Source organism: Polyodon spathula, chromosome 6, assembly GCF_017654505.1.
Source record: "Polyodon spathula isolate WHYD16114869_AA chromosome 6, ASM1765450v1, whole genome shotgun sequence".
In the NCBI taxonomy this organism is placed as follows: Eukaryota; Metazoa; Chordata; class Actinopteri; order Acipenseriformes; family Polyodontidae; genus Polyodon; species Polyodon spathula.
The window spans coordinates 14,553,155-14,569,102 of NC_054539.1; the positions used below are offsets into that span (position 1 = coordinate 14,553,155).

At 35.5% G+C, this 15,948-nt stretch overlaps 1 protein-coding gene across 9 annotated transcripts in view; it reads right to left on the minus strand.

The window, feature by feature from the left end:
- Nucleotides 1–15,948, minus strand: part of LOC121316887 (mitogen-activated protein kinase kinase kinase kinase 3) — a 68,299-nt gene that overhangs the window by 15,309 nt on the left and 37,042 nt on the right. For 4 of the 9 annotated variants that reach the window (XR_005950464.1, XM_041252177.1, XM_041252176.1 and 1 more), the window contains exons 4-16: nucleotides 13,861–13,925; nucleotides 13,359–13,414; nucleotides 13,043–13,090; nucleotides 12,737–12,779; nucleotides 12,152–12,224; nucleotides 11,587–11,718; nucleotides 10,985–11,047; nucleotides 10,008–10,089; nucleotides 9,805–9,915; nucleotides 9,505–9,579; nucleotides 5,205–5,283; nucleotides 4,153–4,211; nucleotides 3,128–3,190 (exon numbers count right to left, since the gene is read on the minus strand). Coding sequence is in view for 8 of the 9 variants with exons in the window: in XM_041252177.1 (XP_041108111.1) it covers nucleotides 3,128–3,190; nucleotides 4,153–4,211; nucleotides 5,205–5,283; nucleotides 9,505–9,579; nucleotides 9,805–9,915; nucleotides 10,008–10,089; nucleotides 10,985–11,047; nucleotides 11,587–11,718; nucleotides 12,152–12,224; nucleotides 12,737–12,779; nucleotides 13,043–13,090; nucleotides 13,359–13,414; nucleotides 13,861–13,925 (949 nt within the window). In the remaining variant the exon portion in view is untranslated. The remainder of the gene's footprint in view (nucleotides 1–3,127; nucleotides 3,191–4,152; nucleotides 4,212–5,204; nucleotides 5,284–9,504; nucleotides 9,580–9,804; nucleotides 9,916–10,007; nucleotides 10,090–10,984; nucleotides 11,048–11,586; nucleotides 11,719–12,151; nucleotides 12,225–12,736; nucleotides 12,780–13,042; nucleotides 13,091–13,358; nucleotides 13,415–13,860; nucleotides 13,926–15,948) is intronic. The other 5 variants (XM_041252182.1, XM_041252179.1, XM_041252183.1 and 2 more) reach the window with 3 other exon arrangements.

The following is a 15,948-nucleotide window of genomic DNA, read 5'->3' on the forward strand; positions in this document are numbered from 1 at the left end:
AATCTCGTTGTCCAGACTTTAGGTGATATGAATTGCACACCCCTAAGTGTGTACTCTATTTATTGAAAGTAATTGTGACTTCAAGGCAATGCTGCATTATACTCACCTAAAATAAGTTTTATGGACATAGTATCTAAATTGTAGAGTAAATTACTCAACTGACCCTTATCTGCAGCACTGACAAAACGTATTTTCACCACAAACAGTTAATTATTTTTGAAAATAGAATAATTTTATGAACCTGTCAATTATACACTATGTCTGCCCTTGAATCACTAATTCATGTTGGCTTTAACTAAACATAACTGCATCCTTTATGTTGATTTCTGGGATCACTTCTATCCTCAGCTTAGCATCCACAGTCCTTGAAATGCAAACAGACAGTTGAAGAACAAAGAGTTACAGATCTCAGTTTCTGGCTTGCACAGGAAAGGTGCTTTAGTTAATCATTAATAAACCACTCATGCATTCTGTGTCTGTTATAATGTACTAGGTTTCTACATTTACTGGTTCCCTTGTCAAACTAAACACATGCTTGATAAGTGGACTGTTTAACAAAGTTTGAATTAACTCAAAGTCAAAGCACTTTTATGCCTGCCTGCTCAGCCATCAATTTGAAAGCCAAAATCAGAACAGACTTTGTTTCAGCCCTCTGGGGACTAAAGCTTTCCAAATGTTCTGTGGAAGACTAACTATGTCTGCACAGCGATACATAACCACCTGATTTATGTGGTATCAAGCTGGTAAAAATAGTTAGATATAGTTAATGTACAGTATATCTCGCCACCATGTACCGTCATCATTTAAATCCATTTATTTTTAAATGGCAAACATCAACATATGACTGTGCACAAACAAAAGACATTGCTTTCCTAACCCACTGCTCCGGAACAAACTACCACTACAGTCACAAAACTGACCACCATATACTGATTCTAACATGTCTCTGAAAAAAGTATTGGTCATACTTAACTACCAAACTAAAAACAAATGTGTGCGTGTAAGGGACAGCAACTTTCAGTAATGTATGTACTGTCAAACCTCAACCTTTTGCCTTTTGTGCTTGAAAATTACATGTCCTTTTCGAGAAAACTCATTTTTGGATTGTGAATGTCAGATACAAGTTTGAAAATGCATCACTTGCTCTGCCAAATATACAATAGCTACATTCCAGGTTTCAGTATCAAAGTCATCATGATCTTTTTGATCCTGATACTGACCGATCTCCACAACATATAAAACAGAATATCATTACAAATGACCATGACTACTTTATTCAAATGTGGACAAGCAGTTCTAAAGACAGAACCCTCTTTTGCTCAAGTACTGAAAATTCCAGCAAAAGTAGGTCAGCAAAATCTACATCATACAGAAATGATATAAAAATTGTTCTAATGAATGTCAAAAGCATGTTTTATCACAGTTGGATAAGCAGTTCTCCAAAGGGGTGTAAAAACAAAAAACATTTGAATCACTACTGAAAACCCTGAACATCCAGCTTAACATCTGTGTAAACCCGATTTCAAATGCATTTCTATAACAAGCTATGGTCAGCTTCATACGTACAGTACAGCAAATTAGCTGTGCAGCAATAACATTATAATCTTGAAATACAGAAATTTTTACCAGTTTGAGGATGAATAAAAAGAGCTATTTTGGTGTCAGCAAAGCCATCGCAGGGTCTTAGGATAAGCTATGGTACTGTAAACAGAGCGCTTCGTGATCAAAATACTGCATCAAACACTTAAAACATTTTAAAAAAACATCCTTAGATCAAAAAGCATTGCACTGAAAATCAAGTCTAAAACAACCCACAGCTTGAAATGAAGTTTGGACAACAGTGTGATTCACAAACATTCAGGCCAAGAACAAAAATATTTATAAGGTATTACAGTTGCCACTACTTAGACCGGGTGCGTTTGTGTAAACATGATTCACCCGCAGTTAGCGATGGATGGTATAAACTCCCACACAATAACCTGGCATTCAGAATGTCCCCCAATCACCAGTACAGTAAATTAATCTTTTTTTGCAAGCAGGAAACCTTTTCAGCGTTTTCTAAAAAATCCCAATTCAGCTCTGTGTCTGGAGGCTGCCCCATATTAGCAGAGTTACAAGCACAGCACACATGTTTACGTCATCTGTGTCCGTTTCAGGCAGAGGGTCCTGGTCACTAAGGTGACACAGCTGAGAATTCTTCCTCTGACATCCCCACTGGTGTTATCAGAGTTGCAGTTTCGGTTGTATTTTTGTCAGCACACTCCTCCTCAACTACAGAAACCCCAGCTTTTATGAAGCACTGCTACATTGTTTGCTGACTGACAGATTTTCAAACATGCTTTAGCAAGCGCACAGCATCTAATAAGAAATATTTCATTTACATTGAATTTTTGTGCTGATGCTCATCGCTTTTCTCTTTCCAGCCATGCTTACTGTTGCAGTCAGTGCTGTTTTTATCAAACTGTAAACCCGGCACTGCGCACAGGGATTAAGAATATAAAAAAGATTACAAAACGAGGGGAGGCCATTTGGCCCATCTTGCTCGTTTGGTTGTTAGTAGCTTATTGATCCCAGAATCTCATCAAGCAGCTTCTTGAAGGATCCCAGGGTGTCAGCTTCAACAACATTACTGGGGAGTTGGTTCCAGACCCTCACAATTCTCTGTGTAAAAAAAGTGCCTCTTATTACTGGGGTAAGCGCTCAGTAATGAGGTGCAAACAGTGGTTTGATCGTTCTGTCAAGCTTTTACTACAGTAAAGTGCTGCCTTTTGTTTTGAAATCTATGTGAATGGCAAGGTAATGAGGGGAAAACATCTGACTGATGGATTAGTAAGAGTGATTACTAATGTATAAGCAGTGCGTTTGTTGCTTAAATGTATGTGAATTGCACATAACGAGAGCCAAAACAGATGAGTGTGCCCGAAATATACAGCGTGCTTAACACGTTATAAACAATGCCTCCGTTATTGAAATCCATGGGAATGGCAAACGCTATTTGTCCAATATAAACGGCTGCCCAAAATAACTCTCTACGGTGCAAGTGGTGGATACTGTATGAAGATAGCAAACAGAAGAATGATAACACAAAACGGAAAGCAGACAAACACTCAAAAAGGCGAAAAAATACCAGATTAGATCTTGCAGTGTAGTATATTTCTTCTGAACAGTCCAAAAAATCGTCAGTGTCGGGCTGTTTAGCGGACAGACCAAAAAATTCAAGTTATTTATATCAAGACCAAAGCCTTGAAAGAACAAAAAGGTTGAGGACAAGACTGCCTAAACAGTTTGGCAGGCAACCAGATCTAAATGAAGTTCGGCAAAACTTTCATTTAAAGCTACATTAAATGCCCCATAACCAATCAAAAAAGAAATTGAAAGAAAGAAAAAGAAAAAATTAGTATGACAATAAAGTGTGACAAGAAAAACGTTATAAGGCAGCAAACAAAGGAATTAGCAAAAACCTACTTTTAGCTGCACTAATCAATGACATTCATTTAAAGCCAATTACAAGTATATACGCTACAAAAAATAATTCATGAAATTTCCTTGTCAAAATTCAAAGTTTAAATGTACCAGCAGATAATTTCTTTATTACACCAAGCAAGAGATGCTTATGTAGCTTCATGTAAATACAAAAGCAATGCAGTAACACAGAATAGTTTAGCCACTCGTCTGCCCCCAGCCCCCCTAAAACTTTTGGTTTCAATTACCCGTAAACCAAAGTCAAATGACTGAAATTTTACATAGCAGCCAAAATTTTACGTATTCTGTATTTTATATTGTTTGAGAAAAAAGTGAGGCCTAATTGTGTGTGTGTATATATGTATATATATATATATATATATATATATATATATATATATATATATATATATATATATATATATATATATATATATATATATATATATATAGATATAGATAGAGAGAGAGAGAGAGAGAGAGAGAGAGAGAAATAGCAAGTTACTTAAAGAATTTAAGCAATTCATAAAAAAAGTTAATAATACACAATAATAATAGTAAAATCAAAGATTCTAAATTACCATCAGGCTTTGTCTTGTAAATTACTAAAGAGCTACAGTACAAAACCTCAGAAAATACAAAACCCATATGCAGTGCAAGAAGCCATGTTACAGGGTGCTGGATACTTACGAGTTCATGGTGTGGCTCAGTTTCCTTTCTCAAAGGGGGATCAAATTTAACCTGTCCAACTGCACAGGAAAAACATATTTTACATTGCAAATCTTTAAAACTAAAATAAATAAATAAAATAAAAAAAAACTAGCAGGGAGGCAGAAACTAGCAGTGTACACCCAAAGTGGCGATTTTTATATTGCCCACAGAAATTCCGCCTCGCTCCAACTGAGACCAAATGGTAACATATGAGGAGTTTATTACACATGCCATATATCCACGACTGCATAAACAGGAAACGTGATTAAGCATACAACAGGATAATGTAGCTATATTATGCACATTTAGGGGGCATAAAGTATTCCTCTAAAACACAAACTCTGTGTGTGTGTGTGTGTGTCTGTATGTGTGTATATATATATATATATATATATATATATATATATATATATACACACAAAATCAGGCAAAATGGCCTTCTACTGTACTTAAAATGGAAGCCTACAATTGATTGATGCTACCTCAAATCCGGTTATTTTTATTAGATGGATATTGGCTTGATAATCTTTTTCTGCACAATAAAGCACTCCTGAATCTTGTCCGGGTGGCTTGATGGACAGCAACTAATTATTATGAATTGCTAAAACAGACGGAAATGGAAAGCCAGCAAACTACTTGAATTTAGACAGCTATGATAAATACTAGCCCTTAAGGAAGAAAACACTGTTCAAGAAGAGTCTGACAGCACAAGAGTCATTTTAAATTTTAAATGACACATGGTGTGCTGAAATATATGTAAAAATCGGCCAAGACACATCTCGTGCTTTGCTTGAGAGTGTGTATTGATGACAGGAAGACAGGAGTTTGAGTTTAAAGAATTATCATGTACCATAAATCACTGCAGTTTCAATCATTTAAAGATGAAGTGTTTCATAGTATTTTTAAATAAAAGCATTAGTATGTAATATCTCACTGTTTCCAAAGATTACGTTTACATTGAAATAGGCTGCCACTAGCTTTGCCATTTAACCAAATACAAGAGTATTTTCATTTCCAACGAGGGAACTTACAGTTTATCTCGGAGCGTGTCTTCTCTTCCCTCGCGTTTCTACTTGTTGAGTGAATTCTGTGAGGTACACCAACAGGAGGCTGAAATAAAAACACACAGGATTACATTGAGCTCATTCCCCACTCACCAGCATAGGTAGTACTTTAAAGATTTGATAGTTAGGCAACCAACTGCTCCACAAATTTGATACTAGTAATCCTTACATTTTTCCAACCTGCCTCTGCCATTTCAACTGTACGTATGTAAAACAGGCCAGATAAATTACAAATACAGTACCAGGTGAACTGAACAGCATTCTAAAAAGCCTTACATTTAGCTGGTTGTCCACACACACACACACAAACACACACACACACGAAATGTTATTTAACATTTTTACTGATTTACTTTTTAGCATGTTTACTCAAAGAAAGTATGCATGCAATACAAACAAACCAAGCAGCTTATCCTAGAAAACACCAGACATACACCTTTCTCCTTCCAGATATAGGTACAATCCATGCTTTTTATTAATCCTTATTTTCTGATACATATCCAAAAGCTTTACATAAATATTCAGGCAATACAGTCTTAAACCCCCAAGACAAGTATTAATGGCAGATTAAAATTGAACATTAAGACCGCAAAAAGGGCTACAATACATGCAATTCCAAGACAAACACAAAAAAACCCAAATATGAAATTTGGACTATGTGCATTTGATCTCATTATATATATGCCCAGGGTCGATTACATTATATTCATTATGTTACACCTGCAACTACAACTTTAGCTACAATCCATAATTAAGGCATACTTTAGATTTAAATCTTTCGTCATCAATTTAAATGGCTATATATGCAATAAAATCTATTATACATAAATATAGTGGTGAAAAATAACCATCATATATCCCAGCCCTAGCATTAACTAAAGTAGATTGTTGGTTGTGTATTCTTCAGTTTTTTCCTCTCAATTCCATTGAACTGTTGTCTCCATGGGGCCTCTTCCTTGAGATGGTAATAAAAGCATTTGAAAACCACAGAAGCCGCAGAAAGGCAAATTCATCAGGCTTCATAACTCAGTTTATGTATGCCCACAGTGTACAGTATCTTTCTACTTTCAAACTGTCTTTATTCAAAACACTAAAGATCAATATTAAAAGACAACAACCTTTAATAACATTCTTCCTTTTCAATTATTATAAAATAAACTGCAATCCAAAATATGACTAAACCTCCTTATAAATCACACCAGGCTCTAAACAACTTTTTTGACAACTGTGTGACCACTCAGTTGTGAGCAAGCATCTTTATTGCAAGAAAGCAGACGACCAAACAAATGTTGGCTATCTATAGATCTCTTTATTCCTAGTTTATCCTGTTGTACATCCAGTTGTTTTCAATCCACACATGATTGAAAAGAACATAAAAACAAGTATGAATTATCCGAGTTCTGTCCTCCAAACATGGTTGTAAAGTTCCCTAAAGGAGGCAATTATTTACAGCTCAATTCCAACGAGAACCCTCCCCCCAAAAAAGTTTCCTGTATGCCAAAGTTTCATGCAAAGGCTACTCACTCAGAATATTTTAAATCATAAAATGTTATCTGCTGCTGGCTGGTAGGTAAATAATTAAACAAATAAAAAATGCATTGTAACAATTTAGTCTACTATGCTCTTTGTATTATCAGATAGCACATTATTTTGGGCTACTGATTTTCCACGACCGCAGAATCAGACGGAATCGCGGAATTAGGCAATGGGAACAGAATTGGAATTTTGGGAATTCAATTCTGCTTTGCAACTGCACCTTTTAAAAACAAATTTTATAAAAAAAAAAAAAACTGCAAACTCTCTTAAATTCATGTCGTCTTCTAAAGATCAGTGCATTTGCCTGAACAGCCTAGCAAATATAATTTAGGTAGACAAGACTTCCACCAACAATAAACCCTCCCTAAAATGTATAGCCTACAGAATTGTCAAACTGACTCAAACTGATTTTAATGTTCATTGTTAAGGTTAACATATTGGCCTTTCATTATTGTACATACAGAACCATTTTCAACTGCACAGTGCTGAAGGCAAGTTGCATCTGAAAAATACTGAAGGTCAATGATAGAGAAAAAACCTACAGTTCACAGATTCAGGTCAGTAACATTATTATACAGTATAAACCTTTGAAGACATTTGTCAATGATGTGTGTTTATTCCAAGCATCTCTTTATAACTATTTTTTAAATCACTTTTCTATATGAATGTGTAATATTCAGCAATTCATTAATTCTGACTTTCAAAGTATTTGGGCGATTAAAAAAACATAAAAGAAAATCTTATCTAATCTTCAAATGTCAAAACTTCTTGAATGCACAAACTTATCATACTAGCCCATTAATCTAATTCATCTACATATCTCAAATTAGCATCCACAGTCCTTGATACAAGAGAAGGTCTGTGACAGAAATCGAATGACTCTTGGTGTTAGATCTCCCTTCTGCAATGTAAGGGCACTATGTAAAAGGAACAGAGTACCCTTAATCAAACTGCATGACAATTTATTCCTTAGGGTAGGTGGAAGTGGGTCATTTAGGAAGGGGACTGAGCTACGGCACCCAAGCTCAATGACTCGGATGGGAGATGGCGTGGCATCCGAGGATTGGAGGAGCGGATGCTCTTGTTAACCTAGGGGTCACGAGCGAGGGTACAAATCGGGGGTTTAGTGTAAGTGATCCGTTCCTTGGTAAATCGTTAGTGTTTTACCCTACAAGGAGTCTGTGTTGTCATATTGTGAAATCGTGAGTTTTGTCTTGTGTCTGTTAGTGTTTGTTAATTGTTGTCTGTTTGTTAATAGACTACCAGTAGTACAATCCAGAGCAGGAGAGAAAGCCAGCATAAACCCGGACATCACTTTCACCCCCCTGCATTTCACAAGGAAATGTAAATACACCACTAGCACTTATTCACTGTCACTAGGAACTGTGTTTGTGTTTTGTGTTGGTGTGTAAAAACTGGACCTTTGGGTTATGGGTCAAACCCGGGGATTTACAAATACAGACTGATACACGCCACTGTATCGCTCCATCATTATTATTTACAGGTGTTCGCCATAAGGCTCTGGATTTTGTTAATCAAATCAATAAACACCCTTGCACCTGGAAATCACTGTCTGTCTGTTTTGTATCCACTCTGCACTGCACGCATCTGTACCTACTCACCACTTTACTCAGTAAAAACAAGAAAGGTTTTTATAAAAGGCTGTATATAAGCACTATACCTTTGTGTATTACAATTTAAAATAAAAATGTTAAAACAAGCTTGTTTTCAAGTTTCAAAATGACTAAATCTGCTCTTCATGAACTGATTAGTGTATTCCCTCCTGTTGTGAGAACATATGTTGTAAAGCAGGCTTCTTTCTGGGACTTGAGCTTGCTGCTCTTTTCAAAGCTCTTGGCCAGCTTGAAATCTTGTCGCAGGCGCTGCGTGAGCAGTCATCCTGCCTTGCCTCTTGGAAGCAGTGATCTGGGGTATAGTGCCAAAAATGGGGCGAATTAGGTCTCCCAAAATAGAACGCAGCGTGCCCTCAGAGTACACCACTGACAATTTGCATGTATTATTATTTTTTTCTTTTTAGATCAATTAATGTTTCTTTTCATTTACAGAGAATTGACAAAAATTAAGCAATTACACAAACAATATATATTATTACATACAGGACCCAAAAATAAGCAAAAACAGTATGCCAAGGACCAAAAAATATATATACCTTATTGTAAAATATTATATAAATAAGGCAGATGGATAGACTCATGATGACATATTTACACTGCGTTGCATAACTTCTTGGAAAACATGTCCATGCAAAAGTTTAATGAAATATAGGTGACTGATTCCCAAGACTTCATTAACCCATCTGATCAGAAGCATGAACTTATGAATACGACAAACCAGATCGCACAGCATGCCAAATTCACTCTCATGTAAATGGCTCTTTAAGACTATGGATCCTATATAGAAATAAGTGCAAATTGTTTTTACTGCAACCTATAGCTTATTAATAATATTGTTTTTCCTTCATATAATTTTTTTTACCCCTCAAACCATCACAAATTATCAAGACACGGTGGTATTCATAGCAGATTTAAAATAGCTGTTAAGATGACACACAATGGCATTACTGCCAATTTTCTGAACCCATATCAAACCCAGATTAGTTATCTCTCTGCCAATGTTAAGAACATAAAAAGGCCAAGGACGATGCAACACAGTTTAGGTAACGAGACAGGAGTGTATCACACCGTGCACTTCAGACAGACAACCATGGTACCTTCAGACGGGCGGCAAAACGTGGGGCTCGCCGTGAAAGAGGCGAAACGGGAGAAAAGATCCCAAAATATTTAAACTGAATTGGGAAAAACAAATATAACGTAATGTGGAACCACAGGGAGAAGGAAAAAGTAGATGTAGAAATGAACACATAGAAAAAAAAATCAACACACACAGTATAGCATGTGTACACACAGTATGAACTTGTAATATTTTATATAAACTTTTTTCAGTTAGCTTAAAAAAAGAAATATTTGCCCCAGCACCAGCAATTTATATGTAAAAATTAAATAGAAATTACCTCTGGATCATCATCATCAAAGTCGTGGAAAGTACTGTGGTCTGGATTGCTTGCTTTATCCAGCAGCTCAATGGCAAGAGTTCGACTCAAAGGCTGTGTTACAAATGGATGCTGGAAGACAAGAACACTTGTCAATAAAAAATCCTATTAAACTTCTCTTGAAATGTTCCATTGTGAAATAGTCAATGTATTGAAAATGTTACCTGCAGCAGTTTTTCAGCTGTTGGCCTTTTCTTAGGATTTTTTATCAGGGCCATTTTAACAAAATGGTGACAATTGTTTGTCCTTCAGAAAAATAAAGATTTAAAAAACGTACAACAGCAATATAACTGAACAATATAAACACGCTGCAATGATTACAATGTTTTGAAAACCTGTGATAAAATGAACAAGAAATACGATCAAGGGACCATCTCACACAGCATTTAAAAATTCTGCGACTATACATTTTATTTTCAAACAGTACACCTCTATATTACCAACTCTACCTTAAATTAGTATTTTTTTCTAGTTATTATTCAAAAACATTTTACTGAATAATTCCAGTGATTGCACTTGCTGTTCCTCTTGTATGTGTCTTGCTTCGTCTCTAACGTCTCTCCATTCACATTAAAACTGGCATAAATACGTTGTGGGGGTTAAATACTTTGTTTAAAAGACTATGGGCCATATAGCAACACTATCAGATAAATAATTTGACTGCAGATGTGTTCAGGGTAGACATCTGTTCAATCTCACACAAGCCTTAAGCAGTGCTAAAAAGGGCAAGGCTTGACAGTGGGGAAGTGTGATTTGATAACCTGCCACTACTGTTGAATTAAGAATTTGTTTCATAAAGTAGTACATTGAAAACCATCTGTCAGTAACACAGGAATCCATTTATATAAAAATTAAAAAAAAAAACCTTGTAAAATATGATAGTTTATGTTTTAATATTTGCATAATAAAACAGCCCTAGATTGAGAGGCTCAATTGAAAATTATTATTATAATTTTTTTTTTTATTATTATTTTTTTTTAAATTGATATAAAAACAGAATGACCAGAATTACTACTTTATTATTACTATGTTGTTGTTTTTTTTTTTTTTTTTTTTAAGCAAACTAGTCACAAAAAATAAACATATCCTTAAGCATGCAATCAATTTCCACAGTTGAATTAAATTAGGTAGAATTCCTTACCATTTAATTTTGTCTTTCAGTTTAGGTGGCTGAAAGCTGCTTTTCGTCATCAGGAATAATGCCCTGCAACAAAATAAGTTATTTAATTTGCTTTTTCGGTTTTCAGAACACCAAGCAGCAGAATTATTCAGATTGAGAAGGACTAAATGAAAGTCTCTTTAGAAATGTGGGCTTTCAGGAGGCATCACATTACCACTACAGTACTAAACACTGGTTAGCTGTATTCAGACTTATTACTTTATACTTCTAAAGGACTTCATTTTATACCGCACTCAGTCACTGGCAATACATAAATAGTTCCATCTGTAGAATCTAACTAACATTTTCCTCGCTATAGTTTTAGTGAATTATTGTGTTTTCTGTGGGAATTTCTAATGTTGTGTAAATAATGCATATTTGAACTTTCACCTATTTGTCAGGCAATGACTATAAGTGTTGCCAGGCCACCAGATGGTTCCTACTAAGTGCTTAAAAATATAAAATGAATACTGGCTTTAGGCTTTCATAAACACTCAACTTCAAACCTTGGCCAACTATTCTAACCCATGCGCATCAGATCCCCCTCATACAAAGTCTGCTGAACACTTTGTCTTCATACCAACCTCATTGGATGCAAGTCAAACATCGGGGGCTGAAGTTCTGCCAGCTCAATAGCAGTTATCCCGACTGCCCAGATGTCACATAGCTGGTTGTATCCACCCTTCCTCTCCACAGCAGCTACCTCTGGTGCCATCCTAAAAGAAAAAAAAAAAAGTTTTAAGTTTAACTTATCTGCCATAAACCAAAATCTTTATTATTACAAGCCTATGACTTTCTACAAATGTTCTATTCTTTTGGCATCTTCTAATAGTTGTATCTGGGTTAACAGTTGGCAGTAATGACGCACAACAGTGTGCTTGATGAGTCCCGAAAAGATAACTCAGCACAGAGAACACTATGTCTATCTGGCAGCATAAAAGAAGCCTTCAGTTGAAACTTCTGAACACAGACATAATAATACACAATACAGAGTATCGTGTATTATATGTGTGCTTGTGTAAAGTTATAATTCTTCAACCGAATTAATGAGTACCTATATATAATATATATATATATATAAAACATTAAATCAATCAAAAAGTTTAATATTCAGTGTTGCTTATTACAATGTTAAGGTCTTCACATTACCAGTATGGCGTGCCGATGAAGGATTTCCTTTTGGCCAACGTGGCTGTTATCTGTGCAGATACTCCAAAGTCAGCTGTAAATTCAAAGATTATATTTAAAATGTGCAATATATTGTCAAAGTAAAAATTAAAAATGGTAAATATTTGGCACACACAAATCAAAAAAAATGTGGATAAACATATATAGTACATTACACTGCATTTATGTAGTATTCACTAGAACAGTCACTGCTCATTTTAATTTCTTTGAAAAGTGCAAAATGTAACTGTTAATTGTTAATCTAAAGTGACAAACGATGATAAATGTCATTTGCAGTCTTGCCATTTTGTTGTGAATAACTGCATGTCGAAAACAGATCTGGAGTCTTCTTTCCTTTTAAAAAGTTTTCATGACTTACAAATTCTCAACAGACTGTGGGTGTGGATCTTGGTTCTAGAACTGTGAAACCAATTAACCAGTCCACAGTCAGGGCATCACAGCCAATTAAGAGATTTTACAGGCATACAACAAACCACCCACCCGTACACCACTTAAAAAAAATAAATTACAAATTAGTCAACACAAATCAAGACTTGGTTCTCTTACCTAGTTTCACATAACCATTATCTGTTAAGAGAATATTTGCTCCCTTTAAAACAAAGCCAAACAAAAAGTTTATTTAAGACAGATATGAAGAACATTTCCAAGATATCATTTCTACTATATATTGTGGTAAACATAAAACTGTTGTGTAAAAGACACCCCCCCCCCCCATACAATTTTGTAACAGCTCAATGAGGACTCTGCTATTTGCTATATTACATGCTATATTTTAAACTTAATTATGGTACATGAATTAACTGTACATTTACATTTTTTTAATTAAAAGCTAGACACTATATCTTATCTTACCTTAATGTCTCTGTGCATTTTTCCTTTACTATGAAGATAGTTCAAACCCTGAAATAGACAAATGATAAAATCCACTTTTCTTTATTAAATGCCTATCTCCAAATTAATATATTGCGGATATTAAGGCGTTTTTTTCAACTCTATTTTATAAAAACCAGAACACTTGCAAATTAAAGGCAGTGCAAGGATTTATAGAATGATGTCATTCAAAATTCATACTACCAGTTAAAATGTCTGCAAGACTTCAAGCATTTCAGCTAAATGCCATCACTTCACATTTTTTATTAACAGCTTTATAAGGAATTAAAAAGTGTACCTGTAATGTTTCCCGTGAAACATATGCTATTTGCGATTCTGACAAAGGTCCAGTTACTGAAAAGGAAAAGACAGCTTATTTATTTTGCAAGTCATTTTTTGCATACACTTTTGTATAATTTAAGGTAAGACACAATAAGTAATTCACTATAATGAATACTAGGACAGGGTGGACTATCACAAGATCTCCACTATCTAGGGATTCTGTTAGCCATGATGTAAAGATGAGTGCTACCAAGAGAGTGGCTACCGTCTCTGAGCAAATCAAACACACTTTAACTGTTTTTAATGTGATATTGCTGCTGTTTTTCTAAAACATATTTATAGGAGTACATGATCACCATTTCTTGAAAGGTATTAATCAACTACATGGCATTTTTCCACAATGGTTTTGACTCCAAAAATGACTCAAGGAATGAAAAAAAAAAAAAAAAAAAAAAAAAAAAACACACAGCATAGCACTTTGTTACACTAAGTGGTATATTATAAACATAGACTCTTACCATGATAAATGTCCTGTAGTGATCCTCCTCCACAATACTCCATAGAAATCCATAACTTATCTCTCCTTTAAGGTACACAGACATTATTTGTTATAAGAAAAACAATGCACACAAATCAGTTTTTGTCAGTATTTGACAATCAGCTCTACTGTAACCTGTATTTGTAGTGCCAAAGATTTTTTTTTATTTTTAACTGAAATGTGGGATAATTGCTAAAGCTGGTTTGAAAGTACAATCTACAGTATGAACAACTCTCAAGTATTTGTAATGCAGCACAAAATGTATTAATCATATTCAAACCCCTACCATGGCTTGCCTGTTATCTGTATTGCTTAGATTAGGTCGTACCCATAAACTCATCTGCATGTCTGCAATGAACCATGATAGAGCTGTAGGCTGTAACCCAGACCTTTGGCCAGTGTTGACTGAGCCTGGGTAAATCTCTGTAATGAGCATGATGTGGAGTTCAGCCAGCCACTTGGCTACAAGACACAGCAGACAAGTCATATGGTTATAAAACATGGCCAGGGTGGATATTTTGTTTATCAATATCAGTTCCATGTGAAGACTGGACAGGAAACCAGGGGCAGTAGCAGAATTAGAACACAGACACTTAAAACACAGCAATACAAAGGCTGCTCTTCTGGCACTGAAAACCACTGGCTAGATCATTAAAACACACAGTCTTTTTAGATGCAGCTTAAATATAACAAACAATATTGCCCTGTGAATGGGGCAGGGTGCAGTATTGAATCTCACTGTAAATGTGCGTCATGCAATTTTAAGCGCGATACAGTTTATTAACGCTTGTGATGGGGTAGCTGTCTGTGGTGTAAGTGCGTGCATTCGCTTCTGAGTGACAGGCAGGGGATCAAGACTGAGGTTGAAACTGATACGCCCTGCAGGCGAAAAGGATTTATTTACATATCAACATACTGAACCGCTCACATTACTCTACCAGCAATGGTAGAGCACTGAGTACATACAACACAGTGTATGAAATCTCTGAACTTATCATCTCTGTTCAATAATAAACAAACTCGGGCTACTCGTCTGGCTGTCGGTGGTTTCGACTTGCTTACTCATTCCTCAGAATCCAAGCCTGGTTCTGGTTCTCTCTCACTCACACTCATACATACACAATGTGCTGAAGAGCTTGATCACGGCAGATACACGTTATTGGATTGTGATTATTGTATATAGTTTGTGTTGTGTACTTGCTATACAAGAACAATAATATTAAATAAGGAAGACTTGGACACTGGTGTTCAATTAACATGCTTTTATCTGAGTATGGTTCCAGTCCAATACAATAATTGGAGGTCAGCAGATTCAATGAACATCAAAAGGGTCCAGAAAATCCTCTTCTGGTGCAGCAACTCCAATAACAGAACGACATAGTGGTGCCACAACACATCCTGAGCAGCTTCCACCATGCAGGAGAGTGGTCCTATTCATTCTTTCACTTTAGCATGAACCCACTTCTGATCACCTCGATAATTCCTTGCTAGCACTGGCTGACCTATTTGTAATTCAGGGATCCGAGTGTTGTGTCTGCCAGTTGTTTGCTTTGTCTGTCGATTCTGAACTTCACTGCGAATATTCGTTTTTAATAAGTCTAGTCTGGATCTTGGATTCGGATCCAAAAACAACACTGCAGGCAATTTTGCCCTAATCAGCATCTCCCAGCACAGTTCCTCAAACGCAAGTTATAGTTTTTCTTTGTACAAAGTCTGTGTGTGTGTGTGTGTGTGTGTGTGTGTGTGTGTGTGTAGGTGGTTGTTTGGGTGGTAGGGGGGCAGGTTACAACATGTTCACCTACATACACATCAGATCAGAAGAAATAATCAGATATGCGTAACACTCATTCAACTGTCACTAAAGTAAAAATTTTATAGGGTCGGATATGTGAGTGTTGACTTTACATAAGTTTACATATACAAAAATGTTAAGAATATATATATATATAATATATATATCTATATATATATATATATATATATATATATATCTATATATATCTATGAGAAAGATTTTCTACCTTTTCTTTATTTTATTTTAAAATATTGTAAAAGCCATTAGGAACAA